The sequence below is a fragment of the Oryzias melastigma genome, linkage group LG23 (genome assembly GCF_002922805.2).
Source record: "Oryzias melastigma strain HK-1 linkage group LG23, ASM292280v2, whole genome shotgun sequence".
In the NCBI taxonomy this organism is placed as follows: domain Eukaryota; kingdom Metazoa; phylum Chordata; class Actinopteri; order Beloniformes; family Adrianichthyidae; genus Oryzias; species Oryzias melastigma.
In genome coordinates, this window is record NC_050534.1 from 13,392,634 (window position 1) to 13,413,706 (window position 21,073).

The 21,073-nt window shown below is 38.0% G+C and overlaps 1 protein-coding gene and 1 long non-coding RNA gene across 2 annotated transcripts; both read left to right on the plus strand.

Moving 5' to 3' along the window:
* Positions 1-5: 5 nt before the first annotated feature.
* Positions 6-11,764, plus strand: lrguk (leucine-rich repeats and guanylate kinase domain containing; the record flags this gene model as incomplete). The annotated part of the gene is made up of 18 exons (XM_024293032.1): positions 6-66; positions 216-316; positions 470-551; positions 694-818; positions 2,164-2,307; positions 3,372-3,452; positions 3,600-3,686; positions 3,780-3,886; positions 4,516-4,635; positions 6,009-6,105; positions 7,987-8,100; positions 8,197-8,398; positions 8,887-8,994; positions 10,061-10,206; positions 10,320-10,408; positions 10,737-10,799; positions 11,262-11,374; positions 11,540-11,764. Coding segments are annotated over 18 exons (2,049 nt in total), but the record flags the coding sequence as incomplete, so codon positions are not given.
* A 2,630-nt stretch (positions 11,765-14,394) lies between these two features.
* Positions 14,395-18,550, plus strand: LOC112157341. Its single transcript, XR_002921138.2, has 3 exons — positions 14,395-17,064; positions 17,140-17,221; positions 17,298-18,550. It is a non-coding gene; the product is annotated as an uncharacterized LOC112157341 (long non-coding RNA).
* The last annotated feature ends 2,523 nt before the right edge of the window (positions 18,551-21,073 follow it).

The window sequence follows — 21,073 nt, forward strand, 5'->3', positions numbered from 1 at the left end:
ATGTGTCAGTGTTATCTAACTATGTGCATCTTCAAACGTTGAAATTACCACACAACAAACTCAAAGGTAACTTTTTATTTATTTCTTAATTCATTACAGATACGTAATATAATGTATTCTGACAGTTTCTTAATAATAATTATGGTTTATTTAGATTTGAAAACATAATTTAGTCCTTTTTTCCACAGTTTAAATAATTTTTATTCATTTGCCAGATTTATCCTGTGTAAGTCACATGCCCTGCCTTGTAATCCTGGATGCCTCCCACAATGAAATCTCCACTTTTTTCGACTTTGAGCCACCCAAGAAACTCAAGGTAAAACACGGGACCTTGAGCTGGCACAGTAAGACATGTGATTGTACTTTATTCATTCACAAAAAACAACTTTATTTATGACGATATTATTTTAAGGTTGTCCTTGTCTGTCTTCAAGTTGTATTGCCGTTGTTGTTTGTGTTCATTTTTAAGGAGGTCAACTTCTCCTACAACCGTTTGACAGAAATGAAGAGTCTATCCGCCTATGAATCCCTTAGTAAACTGAGCTTGGACTGTATCCTTGCAATCCTCTCCGCTAATTTTCCATGTCATTTTTTTTTTAAATAACAAATTCCTTGTTTTAGCTACTTTTTTTTGTGTTAGTGTTCATGAGCTGCACAATAGGAGTGTTGTGTTCTTAATAAATCCATGCCCAGACAACAGTATCAGTGAAATCACTGGTCTTGAACAGTGCTGCAGGCTCACCCATCTCAGCTTGGCTCACAACAAGATCTCAAGGATCAGTGGGCTGGACGACTTGCCTCTCACACACCTCTGCTTAGTAAGTATTGTTCCATTAAGAATTTGAAGGATCATTAACAGCTGCCCTTGAATAAAGGCATTTACATGCACCAAAAATGCTCATCAGAGATCAACTTTGTAAAGCCCAAATGCATCAAAGAATTAACAGGAAATTATTTTTTTTATTAATATGTATTTTTTTAATCATTTTATGACATTTACAATATCAGTTATGATCGATTCTGTGATTTGGTAAGTTTAAGATGCAAAAACATTGAGATAAGTGTTAAGGAAAAAAGCTCTGGTATTTTAAAGTTTTAAAAATTAGCTCAAGTATTCATGGAGGCAGCCATTTTGAAATAAGCAGACCCTTCCACTGCCTCTAGTGGAATGATGAGGAACTACAGGGCAGACATAGATATACAATAGATTTTTAAGGAAAGTTTCGCCAATAAGATTTTCTGCTTGCAGTTGTTTTCTTTACTGTGTTGGCTGCTATCACATACATTTTTATCCTTTTATATATGCATCTGACTTTGTTTATTCTTAGTTTCACCTTTTATTTCCATTTGATTCTCTTTATTCTTTTGTTTTGGCCGTGGTTTCACATTCAGCAGACCCTTGGCGTGTTCCAAAACCACCATATGGCTCAACAGCAGGCCTTTTCTCTAACATTCTGCCTCTCCGCTTGTAAATGCGTGTGCATGTGTGCTGACATGCGCGTTCGGGTCCTTTATCTGTGTTTCCTCATTGTCAGCATGCATCAGTCTGGCTGCATCTGCCCCCGACTGTAGCTCAGCCCTGGGAGCAGCTGCTGGTGTTTGAGCGGACCTGGACAGAATTCAGCAGACACACACGTCCCATCCATCCAGCTTCTGTCTAATCCCGTTCTTGACCTCTCTTCCTCACACCCAGCCTCCCTAAACAGCGTGGCACTGTCAGCCAGCTTGTTTCGCAGCCCATCACAGCACCGACCCGCTTCTTCCAGGGACCGGCACCGTCACCCACCCTCTCTGACAAGAGCCCTCTGCCAGGCAACATGCTTGGCAAGAGAGGTACAAGGTGTGGCCAAACAAGTAGAAAACAACTTTTGTCAGGGAGAATTGAGCTGACACCAGAGAGTGCCCCGGTCTTGTTCTTCTGTTAGTTAGCGTGCTGGGCTAGCACTCTGCCAGCTGTTAGGCTGTCAGTCTGTGGCTGTCAGGTTGCAGCAGCGAGTCAGGACTGCCATTCAGCTTAGACTCATAATTTAAGCTCACCAAAACGTCTGATATTTAGAATGACCAAGGTCATATAAATCAGAGCTGTCAATAGAAAGCTGTTTTGCACAAAAACCATACACTTGCTTCATTTAAAAGCATTTTTTTTCTCCTGTCTGTGCCCAGAGGGGGAACCAGCTCCGGAAGATTGAAGGCTTTGAGAACGTTAAGAGCCTGCAGGTTCTTGATTTGTCTCTGAATCGTGTCACCTGTCTCACAGGGCTTCAGAGCCTCCAGCTTCTCTGTTCCATGAACCTGGAAAAAAATCAGGTACGAGGCACAAACCATAAATAAATATGCAAATATGTATATTTTATAAAAGCTATTTCAAAAAATCGTAAAATTTAATGCCCCACTCTGACACAATTGATGTATTTGGCTTTTTTTTTACATGTTTTTGTTACATTTTTCTGATGATGTAAGACATATTTCAAGAAAATTAAGCTTAAAATTGCATATCTTTATTTAAATTGTCGTACAGATGAAAAGCTCCCTGCTCTGCTCTTTTCTGTCACTTGTAGATGACTAGATCCAAGTTCGTCTTAGTTTTTCTCATACAAACTGTCAAAACTGAACAGCTCGATAGCTCCGAAATTGTTGACAAATTTTCTTGCACCTATGGTGTTTGGTTGGGGTTGTGAGGGGCTGTAAGCTAGTGGGAGAGAATGTAAACAAAGGGATGATGGGAAATTAGGACAGGCTTACTTTGCCCCAACAGTCTTTCCCGCTAGGGTGTAGGGAAAAATTAATTTGGAGATATATCGCAATATTTCGTCTGGGGATACTTGTATCGATTTAAAATGCAGACAAACAAATATTTTATTAACAGAGTCTTACTTTTCTTTTCCACCTAAACTCCCGACCACTAGTTGGCAGCACAGGACACTGAGCCTCTTTGAGCAGCTCTTCACCGCACCAAGACAACAAGAAGATCTTGCGGGAACCAGTTCATGTTTAATGTCCAGTCAGCCTCAATAATACTTTTAGACATTTGTAAGATTAATTTGTTTATTTTTCTAAGTCATACTTCTGGTACAGTCTTGGGATATATTGTGATACTTATCATATTGTGACACACATTTGTGATACATATCGTATCGCCCATATACGATAGGTAAATTTTGAATGAACTACTGATACTCTGCAGAAACTATGACCTAAAAAACTTTTTTGATTTTGCCTAAAACCTGCATAATCATTATTAAAAGAACACTACTGGGGACATTTTAAAAAAAATTAAAAGATTATCAAATCTGAACTTTAAGATTTTTTTTCTATTTTATTTTGATGTTTAAAAAAAGCTAAAAAAAATTATTTTGTGGTTTTTGTTTCAGATTAGTGAAATTCATGAATGTAAACACATTCACAATCTGCAGCTGCTGAGAGATCTCAATCTGCTGGATAACCCCTTACAGGTGCTGAGAAAAACAATAAACATTCTGATTAAAAACTCAAATATGAAATCCATATGTGTAGAAAACAAGGTGTTGATATTTCTAAGTTTATTTTATTTACAGAACAGTGAGTGGAGTAGATTAGCATGTCAATGAATCTCGTTTTAGGAGCAGCCAAATTACCGATTAGCAGTCATCTTCCTTCTTCAACAACTGACGATGCTGGACCAAGAAGTGGTTACTGCAGAGGAAAAGGTCGGAACACAATCAAAACTGTACAGTTTGATTTATATTTTTATTGCAAATAGTTGCAACATTAGAAAATGAACCTTTGATCTTGACTTGCAGGTTACTTCAGTCAACAAATACGACCCTCCAATGAACGTGGTGGCAGCAAGAGATCACATGACCAATCTAGTGTATCAGCTGATGCAGCCCCAAGTTTTATTTGACAGGTTCAAACATTTTTATTACCTTGCATTTAGTAATTTTGTTTCATATTTTGAGCAACAATCAAATCAAAGCTACCCTGAAATACACATATTTAGCTTTTTTCTTCTCACAATTTGAGTCAAATTCCCTTTTTGTCTACAAAGCAGCTGATTAAACTTATTGAAGGATAAAAATTTGAGATTTTACTTCACTTAATACAAATTTTAATCCACTACTAGGTTTTACATCCCTATTATGAAACTTTCAGAACAATTCCAATAAGCAACAGTTTTGAAAAACAATGACTGTTGTTTTCAGATTCAAGCAGCAATTTATCTTCTCCTATAATATCTACACTCCTAAAGAAATAAAATAGCTTCATGCATCAGCACTTTTTGTAAACATCCATCATCAGTAAATAAAAGCAGCAGCTATAGTCAATTTGCAGTTCTCCTCTGCGCTTTTTTAGAAAAAGCACCTCCATATTACCCACAAGGCCACAGTGTTTATTGACTATAAAGGGGGCTTTTAAGAACAGTGAGATTTTATTCTCTGGATTCATAATGTACTTTGCTCGGTTCTTGAAACTCATGGTGACTGTTTTGTTTCTATTGGAAGATAATGAGATGTTGTAGTGTGTGTACTTGTGCAGTACGCTGACCAGTGTGGACTCTCCATACCCGCTGCTGGTGCTGACTGGTCCTCAAGGCTGCGGGAAAAGAGAGCTAGTTCACAGACTGTGCCAAGAGTTCTGTGATTACTTTTGCTATGGGTCAGTTTCAACCTTTTTGGATGTTTATTTGCGTGATAGTGTGTGGTATTTATGTTTTTGTTTTTTTTTTGTTTTTTTTTTCTGCCAGTAAAGAATTAGTGTACTTTTTTAAGGGCTATAATGTTGTTTGGCACTCATTTTAACTAAAGCCTTGTTTCCACTGAGCGATACAGTTCAGGTAAGTGTTTCCACACAAAGTTGGCACATCACAGTGTTTTATTGAGTGTGAGATTATTGTCCTTAATGTGTTGCCATAGTAGGTTCTAGCTACGAATGAAGAAACAAAGGCACATATGAAAATGTATGTAAATAATGGCAAAGTAAAATTTGTTAAGTAATTTGTTATCTACTGGGGGTTTAAGGCTAATTTAGAGTTTAGCTTGTATTGTAGCAACAGGCTAACGTTTTTGACTAGTTTACTGAGGAATTTTATGCTAATTTGGAGTTTAGCTAGTATTTAAGCAACAAGCTAGCTTTTTTTGGCTAATTTGGCATCTACTGAGGTTTTTTTTTCTCCGTGGAAGTGAGGCTTAACTGAGTGGAAACGTCTGAATTAACTGGTCCGTCCCATATCACTCCTTACCGTACCGTACCAGACCGGACTGTTCAGTGGAAACGAGACTAAATTGTGAAAATTAATGGGTCCAGTTTACAATGGAAATGCTCAAAATACCGTACCTTACCGCACAGTGGAAACGAGACTTTAAAGAGCCCTTCCGATGAAAATTGTGTTTTCAAGTTAAAGTCCCATTAGCTGTCACGTACTTTGGTGTGTGAAATTTGTCTCTTGTCTGAAGATCACTCGTCCCATGGGGGAGGGGTGAGCTTCAGACATAGTGGCGCTCAGGAACCATTTGGTGGTTTAACCCCCGAATCAGACACCTTTATGGGAGGGGAGGCATTGGGTCCCGGTATGACTCGTCTTTGGTATGACTCAGCAATGTTCACACCAACATTCAGCAATTTCAGTCGAATTTTTAATGACCTCCTGCAGAAACTATGTCCAAGAAAACGACACAGATTTTTTGGATTTTATCTAAAAACAGACAACCCTTTTAGAATAGATCAAAGAAGGATCGGAGACTTTAAGGTAGCGAACATTTGTACTGCATCACTTTATGTAATAGCGCTTTGGTTTTACTATAAATTTCAGGAAAAACACATGCAAAAGAGTCTGGCTCTCACCTGGCAAGTAGCTCGAGTGCTTGGCGTGGTCTCAAAGACTGCACTGGCCTTCCTCAGTTGGTATGAATTTAGGATCTTTACATACCTGCGCTTTGTAAATCAAAAAGTCGGACATAACACCACCACCGATTTCTAGGACTGTAAATGTTTTCCAGCCCTTCATCTGGGTTCTGTGTGTTTTTTCACAGGCTTTCTCACACCACACGAGAGCCATACAGTGGAGAGGAGAATGGAATCGATTACCATTTTATCAATGAGGAAGACTTTCAGACCATGATCCGCATGGTAAGTCCACCTTAAATTTAACTGCCTCTCTTCTGAGCCAAGGATCTCGAAGGCTAAACACCTTTTAGGACCTACTAGATGTTTTTAAAACTTCCATTGGCTTTACCCTAAAATCTTTTGTTCAAAACAAAGTCAAACCACAATTTAATTTAAACTACATGCTGCTTCTTTTAATGGAGTCACACGCTTACTTAAGCAAGTTCATATCGACCCTCCCTTCCCTCTTTTTTGGCTTCACTAAGTTGCAAAGCTGGGATAATTGGTTTGTGTTTAGGTGAATTGATTTTGTTTTAATTGGGTAACTCTTTTTTTTTTATTTTTGCTTAAATCAGCATCATCAACTAATGAAAAATAAGAATTTTCAAATCACTGAATTAATGTAATAAATTCAGGCATCTTAGTTTCTTATTGAAGTGAGGATTTTTAAAACAACAAGACAAATTCCCAAGAAATGTTCACCTTGTTAACATCTTCGCAAATGCTCTAGTTTCCATTTTAAAATGAGAATAAATTTCCTGTGTCGGACCAAAGACAGCGCCTTCTTGGAAATGGTTACCGTCCATCTCCCACATATCAAGCTGCTTTCTGTTCAAGAATGTTGGAAGATAATCTATGGAGCCCTGAGTCGCGTGGTGAATTACTCAAGGAAGGCTTTGAAGTGAACATCGATGCCTTTTGTCAATTTCAGTAGATCTTTACAGTCTGTTCCTCCCCAGTTTGATTCATGCATGTTGTTTTTTTTCCTCAAGTCTGAAGTTGCCAGCCTTTGTGTGAAGTGCAGCTTCGTCTTAAGTTTCTAGAAGTGTGCGCTCTCTTCCTTTGTGTGATGCTCCCTTTAATCCTCAAATGACCTTCATTTTCAAGAGTTATATCCATTTTTCTATTGCTTTTTCCATGGAGCAAAAGTAAAAATTGTTTAGGTGGAAAGCAGAAGCATCTAAATTATTTACAAAAATTACTAGAGGTGTAACAATTCATTTGAACAACAATTCAATTCATAGTTGATGTTTTAGGGTTGGGTGTCGCCAATAATTTCCAGATTCAATTCACCATAGCCTGGATCGATTCGATTCCGATTTTTTCGATTATTTCGATCCAGTCAATTCAATTCATTTTTGTTTAGAAAAATATTAATAATTTATATACATTTTGAGGATTTTCATATAAATCTGTTACAGTTCACATACTGTAAAATGTATTAGTGAAATTTTAATGAGATTGTTAATACCATACAGTGTTACATGGATTCTCAAACTCCAACAATTGTTCTGCCTCTCCTGGAGGGCGTTGCAATGTGGCCACTAGGTGGCGATTGCACTATAGTATTACACCTTATTCCAGAAGAAGAAGGAAGAATTAGCAAAAAAAAACGAAAAAAAAAGTACTTTAGAATGCCAATGGTTACTTTAAAAAATATTTTCTTTACAAGAGTTTTGAAAATTCCTGCCTGAGTATATAAAGATGTTCATTTACTCAGCAATGCATGTTTAGGTCGATTGAGCGTTAGCATTAGCCGTCCTATTGGGTATCCCATTATACGTTAGCATCAAGCTAGCAGACTTCAGCATTATGCTTTAGATCAATCTCTACTTTTATGGATCGATTTTTGATCTATTAAGCTTAGATCGATTATATCAACCCAGAACTACGATATTGGTCGTTTTTACCTTTTTAGTAAAATAAACCCATCATGTCTTCATCCAAATCAATCCAATCCATCTTGACAAAATTTCCTAAACTTTCCTCAGAAATATTAGTCTGGTTGGATTGTTGAAAAGCTGACAAAATATGGTAAAGTTGTGTGTTTTATGGTAACTTATATGCTAAGTTTGTTGGACAGTTAACAGTTTTGGTGGTAAAGTCTTCTTTGATGTTTTTAAGGGTACGTTTATCCAGACCATGCAGTACAGGGGTCATCGATTCGGTCTCAGCAGAGAGACAATAGAGGGAGCAGCCAGAGAAGGACTGGCCTGCTGTGTGCACATGGAGCTGGAGGTATCCATGTGTTGAGAGTATATTCTTCATATCACTTTAGTTTCATTAGTTAATAAGGTCCAGGCTTTGTAAAATTATTATTTTTTTTTCCTGCAGGGTGTGCTCAGTCTAAAGAAGAGCTGCTTTAAGCCGCGATTCGTCCTGATCATTCCCTCTCAGGAGGAAAACTACAGATCCCACCTGAAAAGCCGCGGCCTCTACACCCCAGCTCAGATTGATGCCGCCGTGTCACGCGTGGAGCTTTACATCAGAACCAAGGAGCAGCATCCAGGATTCTTTGATAACGTTGTTCCCTGTGGTAATGAAAGAAAGAGTTCCATCATAACCTACCGACCCACTGGAGAGATATCTGGATTCTCCGTATGGATTTTATGATAATAATAGTCAAAGTTGGGGGACCTTGGCATCATTCCTCTGCTCATAGACAGTTTGTTATTATAATGTCCTGCAAACTAGAGTCCAAGCAGAGCAGCAGATTGATGAAATCACTTCACTAAAATCCATACACTATACTTTCAGCTTAATTACAGCATGTATCAAAGAGACACAGCTGCCCAACATTTGTGTTTATCTTCCAGCATAATAGCACTCAGACATGTTAGCCTTTTTTAATGAGATGAACCTACAGCAGCAGTCACACACTCATCATTTTCATGCACTGCCAGCTCAGCCCTAATTACACTAAGGTCCTCGTTGCCACATCCTTGATGCATTATTGTTTTAACGGCGCTGGCTCTGCCGAGGAGCCGTTTTCGCAAACGCATGTTGTTCTGTTTGCTGGAGCAGATGACTGGGAGGAAGCCTATCAGTCGCTGCGACAGATAGTGATGGAGGACCTGTTGCTGGAGGAGGAGGAGGAGGGACAGAGAAGCAGCAAAGTTGGAACATCTACAGGTATCTACAGTGGGATTTCATCCCTTCTATCATCTATTGATTTATTTAAAAGGATTCCAAATGTTTTTTATTTATGATTATGCCGTTTTAAGCTAACCTAAAAAAACTTTCATTTTCTAGGATGTAAGTTTGTGCAGAGCGAACCCTTTTTCCCATAATCCATCAGTTTACGCGCTCTCTTGCTAGCTTAAAGCCCCTAACAACCTGCCTAACTTTACAGCTGCAACAAAAACAGCAGCAATATTGGAGCTATCCAGTTTTTTGCAAGATGGATGAGAAAAAAAAAGATTTAGTCGTCAATAAGTGGATGCATCGGCCTTCTGATTGTAGTAGCACTTCTACAAGCTTTTTCCAACTGCATTTTTCTTGTCTGCTCCAGTTTTACAACAACTTGAACAAAGAAATACTCAGAAATGCAACTTTAATCTTAATTTTCTTTATATATGTCCTCCATTATGAGACATTTCTTACAAGAACATGCTAAAAACACAGTTTTGATCAGAGTGGGTCATGATTTTATTTAGTTAGTTTTGCTCTGAAAGGTCAGTCTCCTTTAGTCTTAAAGAACTTGTATCAATTGGGGTAGCATCACCAGAAAATGTTCAACTTCCTCTGCAGAGGATAGTTTTGGTCTCACACTGTGAAGTGCATCCTGCATCACTTGATCAATCTGAGAGTTGTAGAATTTGGAGATCAGAAGAAGCTTTAGCAAATCTCTCTGAAAGCTGTCATACATTTTAAGGATAGTCGGCGTCAAAAATGGGTTGAGTTTGATCTGATAGATTGCTTTATGAGTCAGCAACATTTAAGAGTTTAATGTTTATCTAATGTGCATTACTGGATGATCAGAGTCATTCATCCTCTGTGTATGGATTGAATCTGTCACAGGAAGTCAAAACTGATTTTTATTTATCATTTATTCTTGTACAGCAATATTTTTTTTAAGTTGCATTCAAAACAGCTGGGGTGCTCTATGTTTTTTCACAATAAAATAAAGCAAAAATCTTTTTTTATGTTGTTAAACTGGCAAAAATGTCATACAAACTATATATATTTTTCTTTTTAGGACAGAATTCAGCAGAGAAGGAGCGTCCACAGCAGCCAGAGCCAGCGTCAGAACCCTTAGCATCCATCTCTGCATCATCTCTGGATCCTTCTAGAACCCAAGTGGACAACATCCAGGCTAAGATCGCCTCTCAAAGGAGTCCTGCTGTGAATAAAACATGCATATGTGTTGTTTGTTGGTTATAAATCCTGCAAATTAACTATGAAATCCAAATTCTTAAAAAAAAAAAAGTATTTTCCTCTGTATGACTGTACTGCAGGAGGCGGCATCCATCAGGAGGCGAGAGCAGCTTTTGAGGGAGGCTCTGTTGGGGAGGAGTTCAGGGGTCTACAGTCAGCTTTTCAAACGGTACTAATAAGCAGGAGGCCCTCCACCCCTCTTCCCATTTTACGCCGGCACTCTCAGTTTGGTCAAATTAGTGTAATTGCAGCATTTGCCCCATGCAACAATATTTGGATGGTTTGCTTTGCATTGGACACCGAGGATGAAGTGGCAGGTGTTTCAATTATTTGAATGTAGCTGTTTTTTAATTGAAGTGGCTCGCACGAAGCGCTCTTATCTCCGGACAAAAGGTGATTCATTGACACTCTCCAAAGTGCTGATTTACTACAAAAAAGGGAGAAAATGAATGAGAAAGTGTTATTTTAGCTTTTTTATGTGTTTTTTTTTTGGACAGTTCCACTCCGTTGTTGTCACTACACAAGGAGAATCCTGACGCTCGCTTCGATGAGGACAGCAGGCAAGAACACACAGATTCAAACAAAAGGGATTTAATAACTCAATGATGCTTGTAAAAATGCAAAATAGTTTATTTTATCATCAACATCGGAGGCTAAAGGTTTACAAGCTTTTTCAACGTCCCAGGATCCGGTTTTGGATTCTCAAGTTCACTTTTATGGGTCTCATTCTTCTCCCCTAAATCAAACCTGAACATAATTACACACACACTTCCTAAAACACTCCGAAAACTCATAAATTTTGGGTTAACAGTTTTAGCTTGTTTTGACTTGGAATTTTGCTCCCAACTGGCAGCAGCATGTGTTTCTGTTTGGAAAGGCAAACCTTAAATTTAAGTCGAACCACAAATCTTGCTATTGGTTGCTGTTTTTCCACGCACTGTGCTATTTAAACATTATATTGCCCTCATTTTTAGGACTTTTTTTAATGAAAAATTTTTTTTTCTTCTCAAATGTTTTATTAGTAGCTCAGATGAGACGCAGAGAAGTTCAGCTCTTTCAGTTCCCAGTTCGGCCGGAGCTTTAATGGAGCTTTTAGATGTCTCTGTCCCAGGACAAACCCAGGAAACACTCAAAGGTAACTATTATTGTCTGATTGCTGAAAGCAATCAGAGTATAATTATTATTATCATTGTCAGTAATAATTAAAAATATATATATTTTAAGAGTTGAAAATGTTGAGCTTTTTATAAAAAAAGTGCTGCTCTCCCTGCATCCTTAAAGTTAAATACTTTGGTTTCAGATGGATCGGGTCAAACATCATTCGCGTCTCATTCAGGAGTCGATCACCCCACGGCTGCTGTATCTCCGTCGTCAGAGAGACGCCCCACATCTAACATGAAATCCATTTTGCCACCAATCCCAAATGGAAGAAAGAGTCCTGCAGCTGCCAGTCCAGGTTTTTCTCCTAATATCAGCCCTAACCCAGGAGTCACAAAGGGTGGGAAATAAAGACTAGTTTTAGTGAGTTTGTCCACTTCTTTAAAGCTCAACTTTTTACTGTAGAATCATTTCAAAGTTGTAGTTTATGTAAAAATAAAAGACTTTCTAAAAGTCCCCTCTCCAATCATCTTTTGATGTATTTTCAAACCGTTCTTAGGGGTCTTTTAATTAGAAAAATGACATTTTTAGCCAAGATTTAAAAAATCTCTGTCATAAATCTGCCTGAGGGTTGTGGGCAGTTTGGCTGGGTTAATAAAATCGATTCAAGCTTAATAGATCAATAATCGATTCATAAAAATATAAATCTATTTAGCACATAAGGCTAAAGTCCGCTAGCTTGAGCTAACCCTTTAACCCGGCTAATGCTAACTCTCGGTCGACGTAAACATACATTGCAGATTTATAAACTCACAGTCATGAATTTTCCAATCTCTTTTTAAGTAATTATTTGTGGTCTAAAGCACTGTTTTTTGCTCACTCTTTGCTTATTCTTCTTGAAAAAAAGTATACTGTTATAGCGCTATCGCCACCTAGTGGTCAAACTGAAACGCCCTCCAGGAGAAGTAGAACAATGTTTACAATGAATCCATGTAACACTGTATGCTATTAACAATCTTATTACTTCCCTAATATATTTTACAGTATGTGAACTGTATCAGATTTATAAAATATATTTAAAACATTTAGTATTTTTTAAACAAATGTGTGTAATCTCGAAACTGAGTTGAATCTAATTGAGAAAAAATCGGAATCGAATCCATCCAAGGTTTTGTGGATCAAATCGAATCGTTTCTAGAAATTATTATTAATACCCAGCCCTATTGGGCAGGACCGTTAGCATAGAGTAACTCCGCCCCACTTCCCGTCTCCTTTGCTGAGAGTACAGAGTATTTTCTAAGTCTCAAATAATCTCTTTTTCAAACCTATTTTTTACGTCTGCTCCTGATTCACTGCAATTTGAATAACTAAATACTAATAAATGCAGTTTTTAGTTTTATAGTCTGAATTAATGTTCTCTGTCGTCAGAAAAATGCTACAAGAACACGTTAAAAACACCAAAAGCACCATTTTCATCGGAGTGGGTCTTTAACTTCACGTTTCACAGCAAAAGTATTTAAAGCAACTTATGTAAAAGGTAAATGTTTATTTTACCTCAACTATTGGCTTAATCTAGTGCAGTTAAGACAATAGTTCTAAAAAATGTTGAGGTCTAATGTTAAACCTCAACATTTTAGGTTTAATGTTAAAATTCACATTTCTAAAAAAACAAAAAGATTGTTAAAATTTCCTCATCCTCAGCTTTACCACTGATGTGTCGACGGTGATCTTTTATGTGTAACCCGGAGCTCTTGTCATTGATGATAAATACGTCATTAATCTTTATCTGTTCTGAGGGGATTATTTATTCAACTGGAAATGCGTTCCTGTGGAGGTTGTTGACAGCTTTGAAACAATCACAAACATGTTTCTGAAAGTGAGCGTCCCGCTCACAGCCAGCATGCTCTGCCGTCACGTTTCGGAGTTTCGTACGGCATTAATTAGTGATTCATCGCAAATAGAAATTGTCAGCTGTCACAGATGCGTGCATTGCTTATTTAACCGCTCCCTCAGCCGTTCGGCTTGTATGTGCATGTGGATGTGCGCACACACACCGTGCTCCTTTTGTTTCCTGAACGATAGGTGTGTGTGCAGCTCGTTGTGCGCACACACAAAGCACACCTGGCCATTCATCACTGTCTGTCTTCCTCTGAGGCAGCAGATGTTGCAACCCTGTCATAATTCTTTGGAAGTTTGAAGCCAGACTTTGTCTTTAGGGCCCCTGGGGTCTAACCTACTTACACTGCAGTCTGCACCTCACTAAGCCTTATCACGGACTAGCATGGTGTTTTTCTGAGAATTAACATCACATTAGATAGGTGGGTTCATGAGCGCAATCAAATAAGTATAAAATGGGTTAATTAAAACGGGGCTCTGCTTCTGATTTGTTGGGTTTTTCTGTCAAATTTGGGGATATGATATGAGCATAGCAACAGATGGGTTTCTTTAAGTTGCATGGAAAATGTTCTGCTCCCTTCTCTGTTCCCTAGTTCGCTAATCTGAGTCACTTTAGAGGCAGCTAAAAGATAAACATGTCGTTAGCTTTTCCTTTTGTCGTAACTCACCGACGCTAACAACTTTCATCGGACTGAAAAAGCGAGCTTGTGTTTTCTGGTTTGGGAGATTTATGTCTTGAGGATGTAAAGGACAAGAGCTCATTACCCTTTTGAATGCTATAGAATATTTGTGGGGATGTCTAATTATAAAAACAAATCTTCAGAATTACTTGACTACTTTGTACACTTTATAGTGTGTTTGTCATTTTGTAGGGGTGTTCGAATTTATAATTCTAAAATCGAGTGCCCTGGAAATTTCCCAGAAGTCTCTGTGAAGAACCAGTGCTCATCAATGCTCACTAGATTGGCGAATATAGACCACAGTGCATTGCGTTTTAATGATTTTTCCTGTGAAAACAACATATTTATATTTATTTTTATAAACCATCTAAGTTTTCATCATAAGAACAGAGTTAATTCATAGTTTTTGTAAAATATTTGTGTTTATTTAGTTTTTATTTCAGGAAATCTGTGACGTCATACCTACCGTTTAAAAAAAGAAAAATAGTGAACATTATTGTTATTGCTTTTAAAATCCTGGGCACTAGGTAGTCCCGCACTGTATAGTTTTGTAGTTCTTAAAGGAATAGGAAGTTAATTCTGACATAGCCTACAAATTCAAAATCGAATGTCGTAGAAATTTCTCAGAAGTCTAAAAAAAAAACTTGTACATCAGTACTCTCTATATTGTCGAATATAGACCACAATGCATTGCAGTTGAATTGATTTTTTTATGTAAAAATATATTTTAATGTCTTATTATTCACAATAAAATCGATGTTGTTATGTATTTCCGAGGGCTAGCAGCTCAGTGCTAACGTAGCTGACCGGCGACTATTGATGACATCATCGAGTGGGACTAACGTCCGAATTCGAAGACACTATTGTTCCATAACTTTCAATGTGGAGGGTTATATGTATCTTGTAGATATTTTTTTTTAATTAAAACTTTTTTGTTGCATGTTGGTAAAAAAATAAATAAATAAATAAATTGAGATAGTATAGTCGTATTACCACAATGAGGCTCAACAAACATGAGTGTCCACACTAAAGCTGTTTTTGTTCTTCAGCAGATTAACTGTGAGGACATTTTGTGTCATAAAAGACTGTCTTCAGACTTTTAATGCATTCATTTGTGTTCAGGAGCCAACTTCAGTTTAACATAATGATACTCTCACGTTGCCAGAGCTATTTTACTCCATTTCCCAGTGCCAATACAGGATAATGCTCCGCCTGAACCTCCCATCGCTTTCATATAGCTCGCAAAATGAGCTAACTTGTCAGATTTTTTTAAAAGAAATATATCAGAATAGTTTCAAATATTGTGCTCAAACTCAGTGAAACCTTAACGTGTCCATTTTCTAAAATCGTTCATGTCTGCTCCTGCATTCTTTGTACGATACGAGGCCCTGCGGTCAGGCTGACACTTTAAAGAGTCTTATAAGCTGCTGCCATATTTCCTCAAAGCTTTGGTTTATACTGGCATTTTGTTAGTAGATGCTCAATTGAATTTCTCATTGTGAGTCTTCCTTTAAAAAATGCCTCGTGAAAATGCAAGTACAGAAAAAGAAGTTTATAAGGTCCAGAATGGACTTTAAAAGTAGTCTGTAAAAGGGCAACATTAGGATTCAAATACAGCATTTATTGTAACAGCAAACGCTCCCAGAACACACGCAGGAACAAGTCTTCCTTATTGAGGGAGAAATATGCATAAATCTGCTACAGAAAAAAAAAAAAAATCTCAATCTTTGATGGTCCCTGACACTTTTGTGTTCTCTTTTTGTCAATATTGACCACTCTTTCTTTTAAAAGACAAAGACTTTTAAAGCTTCATTCAAAGTTATTGTTTTTCCTTGCATTATTTATAAGAATTAATCTATTGCTGTTGAGGATAAATAAGCAACTTAGTTTATTTTAACTTTGCATTTCATGCAAAAAAAAGTGCTTCATCTTTATATAAAAAAACATATTATTTAGTATAAATGAAAAAGTGCTGAAATCACCTGGAATAATTGAAAATATGATTTAATTGAAATGATAGATGTTCCATAATTTTAAAAAATGTTTTTAAAAAAATGTAGACTTTGTTTTTGAAAGGTCCATCTGTTTAACAGTACTCCAGATGTCACACAGTGTAATAATTTGTAATAAAGTGTAACAAAACTGTGTATTTATGTCTTCTTTATTGAACTGAAACCCTTTAAACTAGATTAGAATATAGTTTTTTTAAATCTTAAAACCCTCCCATTAACAAAGCTTACAGAATGTTGTCAAGAGTCACACTATGATCCTATTTTGATCTATTTTAAAGCGTTTCCACTGGTCTTTTATTCTGCGTTCACATCAAACGTGATTCGTGCAGCAGAGGCGGCCAGTTTCAATGTAAGTCAATGGTAAAGACGCGATTTGAGGTCCTGTGGTGAGATTTGAGTGATGGCAACGGCGGTCTGGCAACAGTGCAATTTGAGTGGCTAGAGTTAAAATATCTGGATTTTGGCAAGGTTGCTGCATTGCATCTACCAATCAGGGACTAAGTTTTGACCATGTGACCAGATCAGTCAGAAAAAATACTAATGAAGTGCGAGTGTTTTTATCTTGAACTTTCATTCATTTTCTTAACCCGCTTAGCTGCGGGGTTGCTGGAGCCTGTCCTGGCTACTGCTGGGTGAAAGCGGGTACACCCTGGACAGATTGCCAATCTATTGCACCCACGGCCGCTCTCTGGCTGCCGACTAGCCAGTCGCTAGCGGAGCTTGCTAGCTCACTACAACAACAAACAGAGCTGCTGCTGGGTGGGAAGGCAAATATTTTTCTTATTTTCATCATATTTTCATCTAATTTTATTATCCCCCTCTCTGGTTAGTTTAGTACAGCAGCAAGCCTTCAAATTGGGTCACAAAGACACAGAAACACAGTGGAAACGGCCGTCACACAGTGTCAGAATGGGAGAGAAACCCCTAATATCTGTAGAATCATTGAATGATCACATGAATAAACATGATCTCTCAACATCATCCGTGTCTTCCATATGTAGCAGTGGTCTGTGCAGCTGCACTCAATCTCCCAATCACAGACTACCTGGGGAAAGGTATAAAAATGGTTTGGCTCACACTATGGCAGTCTGATGCACTGTTCCCAGCCACACCTGTTTGCCAGCTCTCCACTGGGTTGGGTAAGGTCAGCCTTGCTGTCTCATATTGGACTGAATTGTAATTCAGGTTTTAACTGTTTTTATATGTTCTGCCAGCAAGCAAAGCCCTCCAGCACATGGAGAGGCTTGTCTGAGGTGTGAGCATGTAGTGCAGATCATTTTCCCTCCAGCCATTCAGGTGACATGAGCACTTTAGGTATTTAGACCTATGCCTGGTGATTTTTAAGTCTTAACTGCACTTTTATCTGTTTCAGGTGCAGAGAGGGCACCACTGCTGTGTTTTAGTTACTGTTTTGTTGTATTTTTAAGCTGTTGTCACAGCTAGTTTTAGTTTATTTCTGCTCTTGTGCTGCGCGGCCAAACTGAAGCCCTGCCTGAGCACCGCCTCCCCTCAGCGGCTTCAGGCCTTCGGCGTGCCCTCCCCCTCAGCGGCTTCAGGCTTCCGGAGCGGCTTCAGGCCTTCGGCGTGCCCTCCCCCTCAGCGGCTTCAGGCTTCCGGAGCGGCTTCCCCTCCGCGGCTTCAGGCTCCCGGAGCACCCCTGGACTTTTGGACGGTTCCCTTTCCTTTTTTTTGAACTTGTACTACATTTTATTTAGGTGTGAGTGTGCAGGTGTGTGTGGTTACCCTACTTACCGGTTTTATTTTTCTTTTCAGGGGAAGTGCTGGGCAGAGCGAGTTGGCTGACGACGGTGGAGGCTTTTTGTGTGTGTCCAGGTGTGGGTCCATTACCTTTCACGCGTGTGTGTGTGCATGTCACTGTGGGGTGAAATCCATTTTTGTTTTTCCTCCCCTCGTACGCCCAGCACTCTGCCGGTAAGCCTTCCCCCAGTAGGGTTTTTATTTTTTTAGCTTTGGTTGTTTTAATTGGTTTTATATTTCTTTAATAAAACTATTTATTGAACTGGAACCACGTCTTGGCTGCTTGGGAAAAAAATCTACGTGTCCTTTATCAGGACTTCCCTTTGGGTTCCCTGGACCCTGCATTCCGGGGTGGCGTTGTTTTCCTTTTGAGTCCTACCCAAAATCCGCTTTGCCACACATATATTGAAAGTGAGATAAACACAGACACTATTCCATGTAGCAATCAGGCTAAAAACATTAGCTGGTAGCTCCTTCCACGGCAGTAAGCTAAGGATCACATTTTAGGACAGGCGGTGAGCAGTAATTTTGCCACATGGCAAAATAGGGGGGGTGACGCGAATTTGATACGCAAATTGCATTCTGTGTAAGTGCAGCATTAGCTATGATTATGCTAGTTTTAGCCAAAAGCTAAAAATCTGTGCTATTTTCTAGGACATAGTTTCTGCAAAACGGCAGAAGTTCATTAGAAATTCACCTCTAAATTGTGGGCAGAACTGTTGGCGCGGAGTAAACCTGCCTTCTTTTCCCATCATCCATCTGTTTACAAGCTCTCCTACTAGCTTACAGCCCCTCAAAACCGAACATTAGCGGTGCAACAAATAGAGCTGAATAGAGCTGAGCAGGGAACTTGTGGCTTGCCGTAGTAACTTATACGTCTGTTATTTTCCTTTTTTTTTTTTTTGCTCCTGATTCACAGCCATTTTTTATAAATAAATACTTAGAAATGCAATTTTAAGATTATTTTAATTCACCAAAAACAGAATTTTCATCAGATTGGGTCTTTAATGACAAGATGATGCAGTCCAGAAAAAAGTGCCTTTTCCTTTTTTTTCTTTTTGTTTTCCTTAACTATAATTGAGATTGGGATACATGTTTTTTGGAACTGTATGTGTATTTATTAGTGTTTAATTGTCTCTGTTACTGGAATAAACAACAATCGATGTTATTCACAGCTTTTTTTTTTTTGTACCCCAATAAGCCAAACAAAAATCAAACTTGCTTTTTTCTCTACAATTAATTCAGTCCATGCTGGGTCATGTCAAGAATTGTTAAATACTTTCTCTAGACCTCAGATTTCCTTTTCTCTTAGTGAGTCATGAGCATAAATGTTGTTTTATCCCAAGGCTAAGAGCCGCACACTTGAAACCTTTCCTAATGCCACACAGTTCTGCCGCTTCACCAGGAACACTTTGGATTTATGCGTGCAGCCTTTCTGGCTCTGTGTGCTCACACAGAGCATGTTGGAAAAGGTCAGGACGGTGATATAATGAAAGCTTAAATGAAGCACACACCTCTGCATTAACTCTGCCGCATGATGTGCCGCCACAGCCAGTATCCATGGCAACGGCACTCTGCAGTCTTCCTCCCCGTGTGGCGGAGTGTGCGCGCGTGTCCGACTCGTCATTGTGTTCCCCGCAGACAGATTAATTCCCTGCCAGATTCATTCCCTGTCAGCTCATTGAAACAAAAAAGTTTCTTTTTTAATTAGTTGGGTGCAGCGTCTCGCTTCATCTGTCTGTCTGTGCAGGGTCTCGCTCTCACTTTCACCGCCCTCCTCCCGTTCCACCTTCACCCTTCCTCCTGTTTAGTAGTGTAATTAAAGACAGCCAGTGCACATAATAGAGCGGTAATAGTGTGTAATTGCAATAATCAATACAGAGTGCAGATTTAGGAGCTCACAATTCTCTGGTATACAGATTTAGAGGGAAGTGGATAGATGTCTCCGAATGCAGATGTCAACTTGGGGCCTAATTCATTTCTCCCTATTAATGCTGGCATTGTTCATACTGTTAGTGTTTGGCTAGCAGGACTACAAAGCCAGTCAATAAACTGGAATTTATATGAGTTTGTATAGAATGTTCTCTTACAGGTTTTAAATTGTACCTTTGACTGTCTGCATAATTAGGTAGTCCATCTTCATGGGCTTTCGAAACATTTGTCCTGAAGGAATTTCTCCTGCATTCTGGGAAATCTTCAATTATCAGTATAGAACCGAATCTCCACTGCTGTAACTATAAATATAAAGGTTCAGCCTGCAGTAAAACTTAGACACAGCTGGCCTGGCTCAGACAAAAACTGCTTTTACAGACTAATACGGTGGGATGATAATAACTGTTTATATTGTTAGTTTATAGGGAATTGTTAGACAGTTTACAATCTGTTGTCTTACGGTGCCGCATAAATAGCAAGACACATCAAACTGAGCTAAATTAATTTTATTTATAATTTTACAGTATTTGAACAAACTGCAGCATTTGTCTGGTTTATTGACCTCTTCTAATGGCGGTCATCTACGGTGGCCCTGAAGTCCAAATCACACCAACAAATCACTCAACGCAAAAACATTTTAAACATCGCAATTTAAAAAAACTAAAACAAACAATTAAAAAATCAGCTTTAAATTCAAGAAACCAATACACGATATTAAAAAATGAAATCAAATAAAATTAGACATTTCTGGAAAAAAAAAGAGTAATTTCAAGAAATTAAAATGAAATGTTAAAGAACAATAAACAGTAAAAGGTAGATACTGTGGGACATCGTTTGAGTTTTTCTACGTTTAAATTTTACTAATAAACATGTAATGATTAATTTGGACCACATCCAGTATCAATTTATGCCATTTAACTGGGTTAAAATATTAGAAAAACTTAATCTTTTAATCAGCAATGTCCAATAGTACCTACATTCTCTGGTTTCTCTAAAATAAAATAAAAAATAAAAAAGTACATTTTGGTGAACAAAAATAATTTCCAGGAATCTATAAGTAATGTTATAAAATATAACAAAAGAAGAAACTAGAAAATTGGTGCGATTTGTTGATGTGATTTGCACTTCATTGTAAACAACTGTAGTGTTTACTTTGGTTCACCTGTTTTAACGCACAGTTAAGAACTACCGGTGAATCTTCTTTGGAAATAAGTTATGTTATTGACTTATTTTAGGCATTAAAAATAATATTGTAATGCAATAAGATAAATTATAAAGCAAAGGTAAAGTCAAATATTAAGTCATTAAAGAAAATGATAGATGGCACCACCTTCTTTACAGCGTAATTACTAATAAATGTAAATAGAGGTATTTGCAGTGATTAAATACACACAGAAATCACATTAGATTCATTAAATATAATATTTATCAAATTTAGTCTTATTTGCTGCTTGAAAT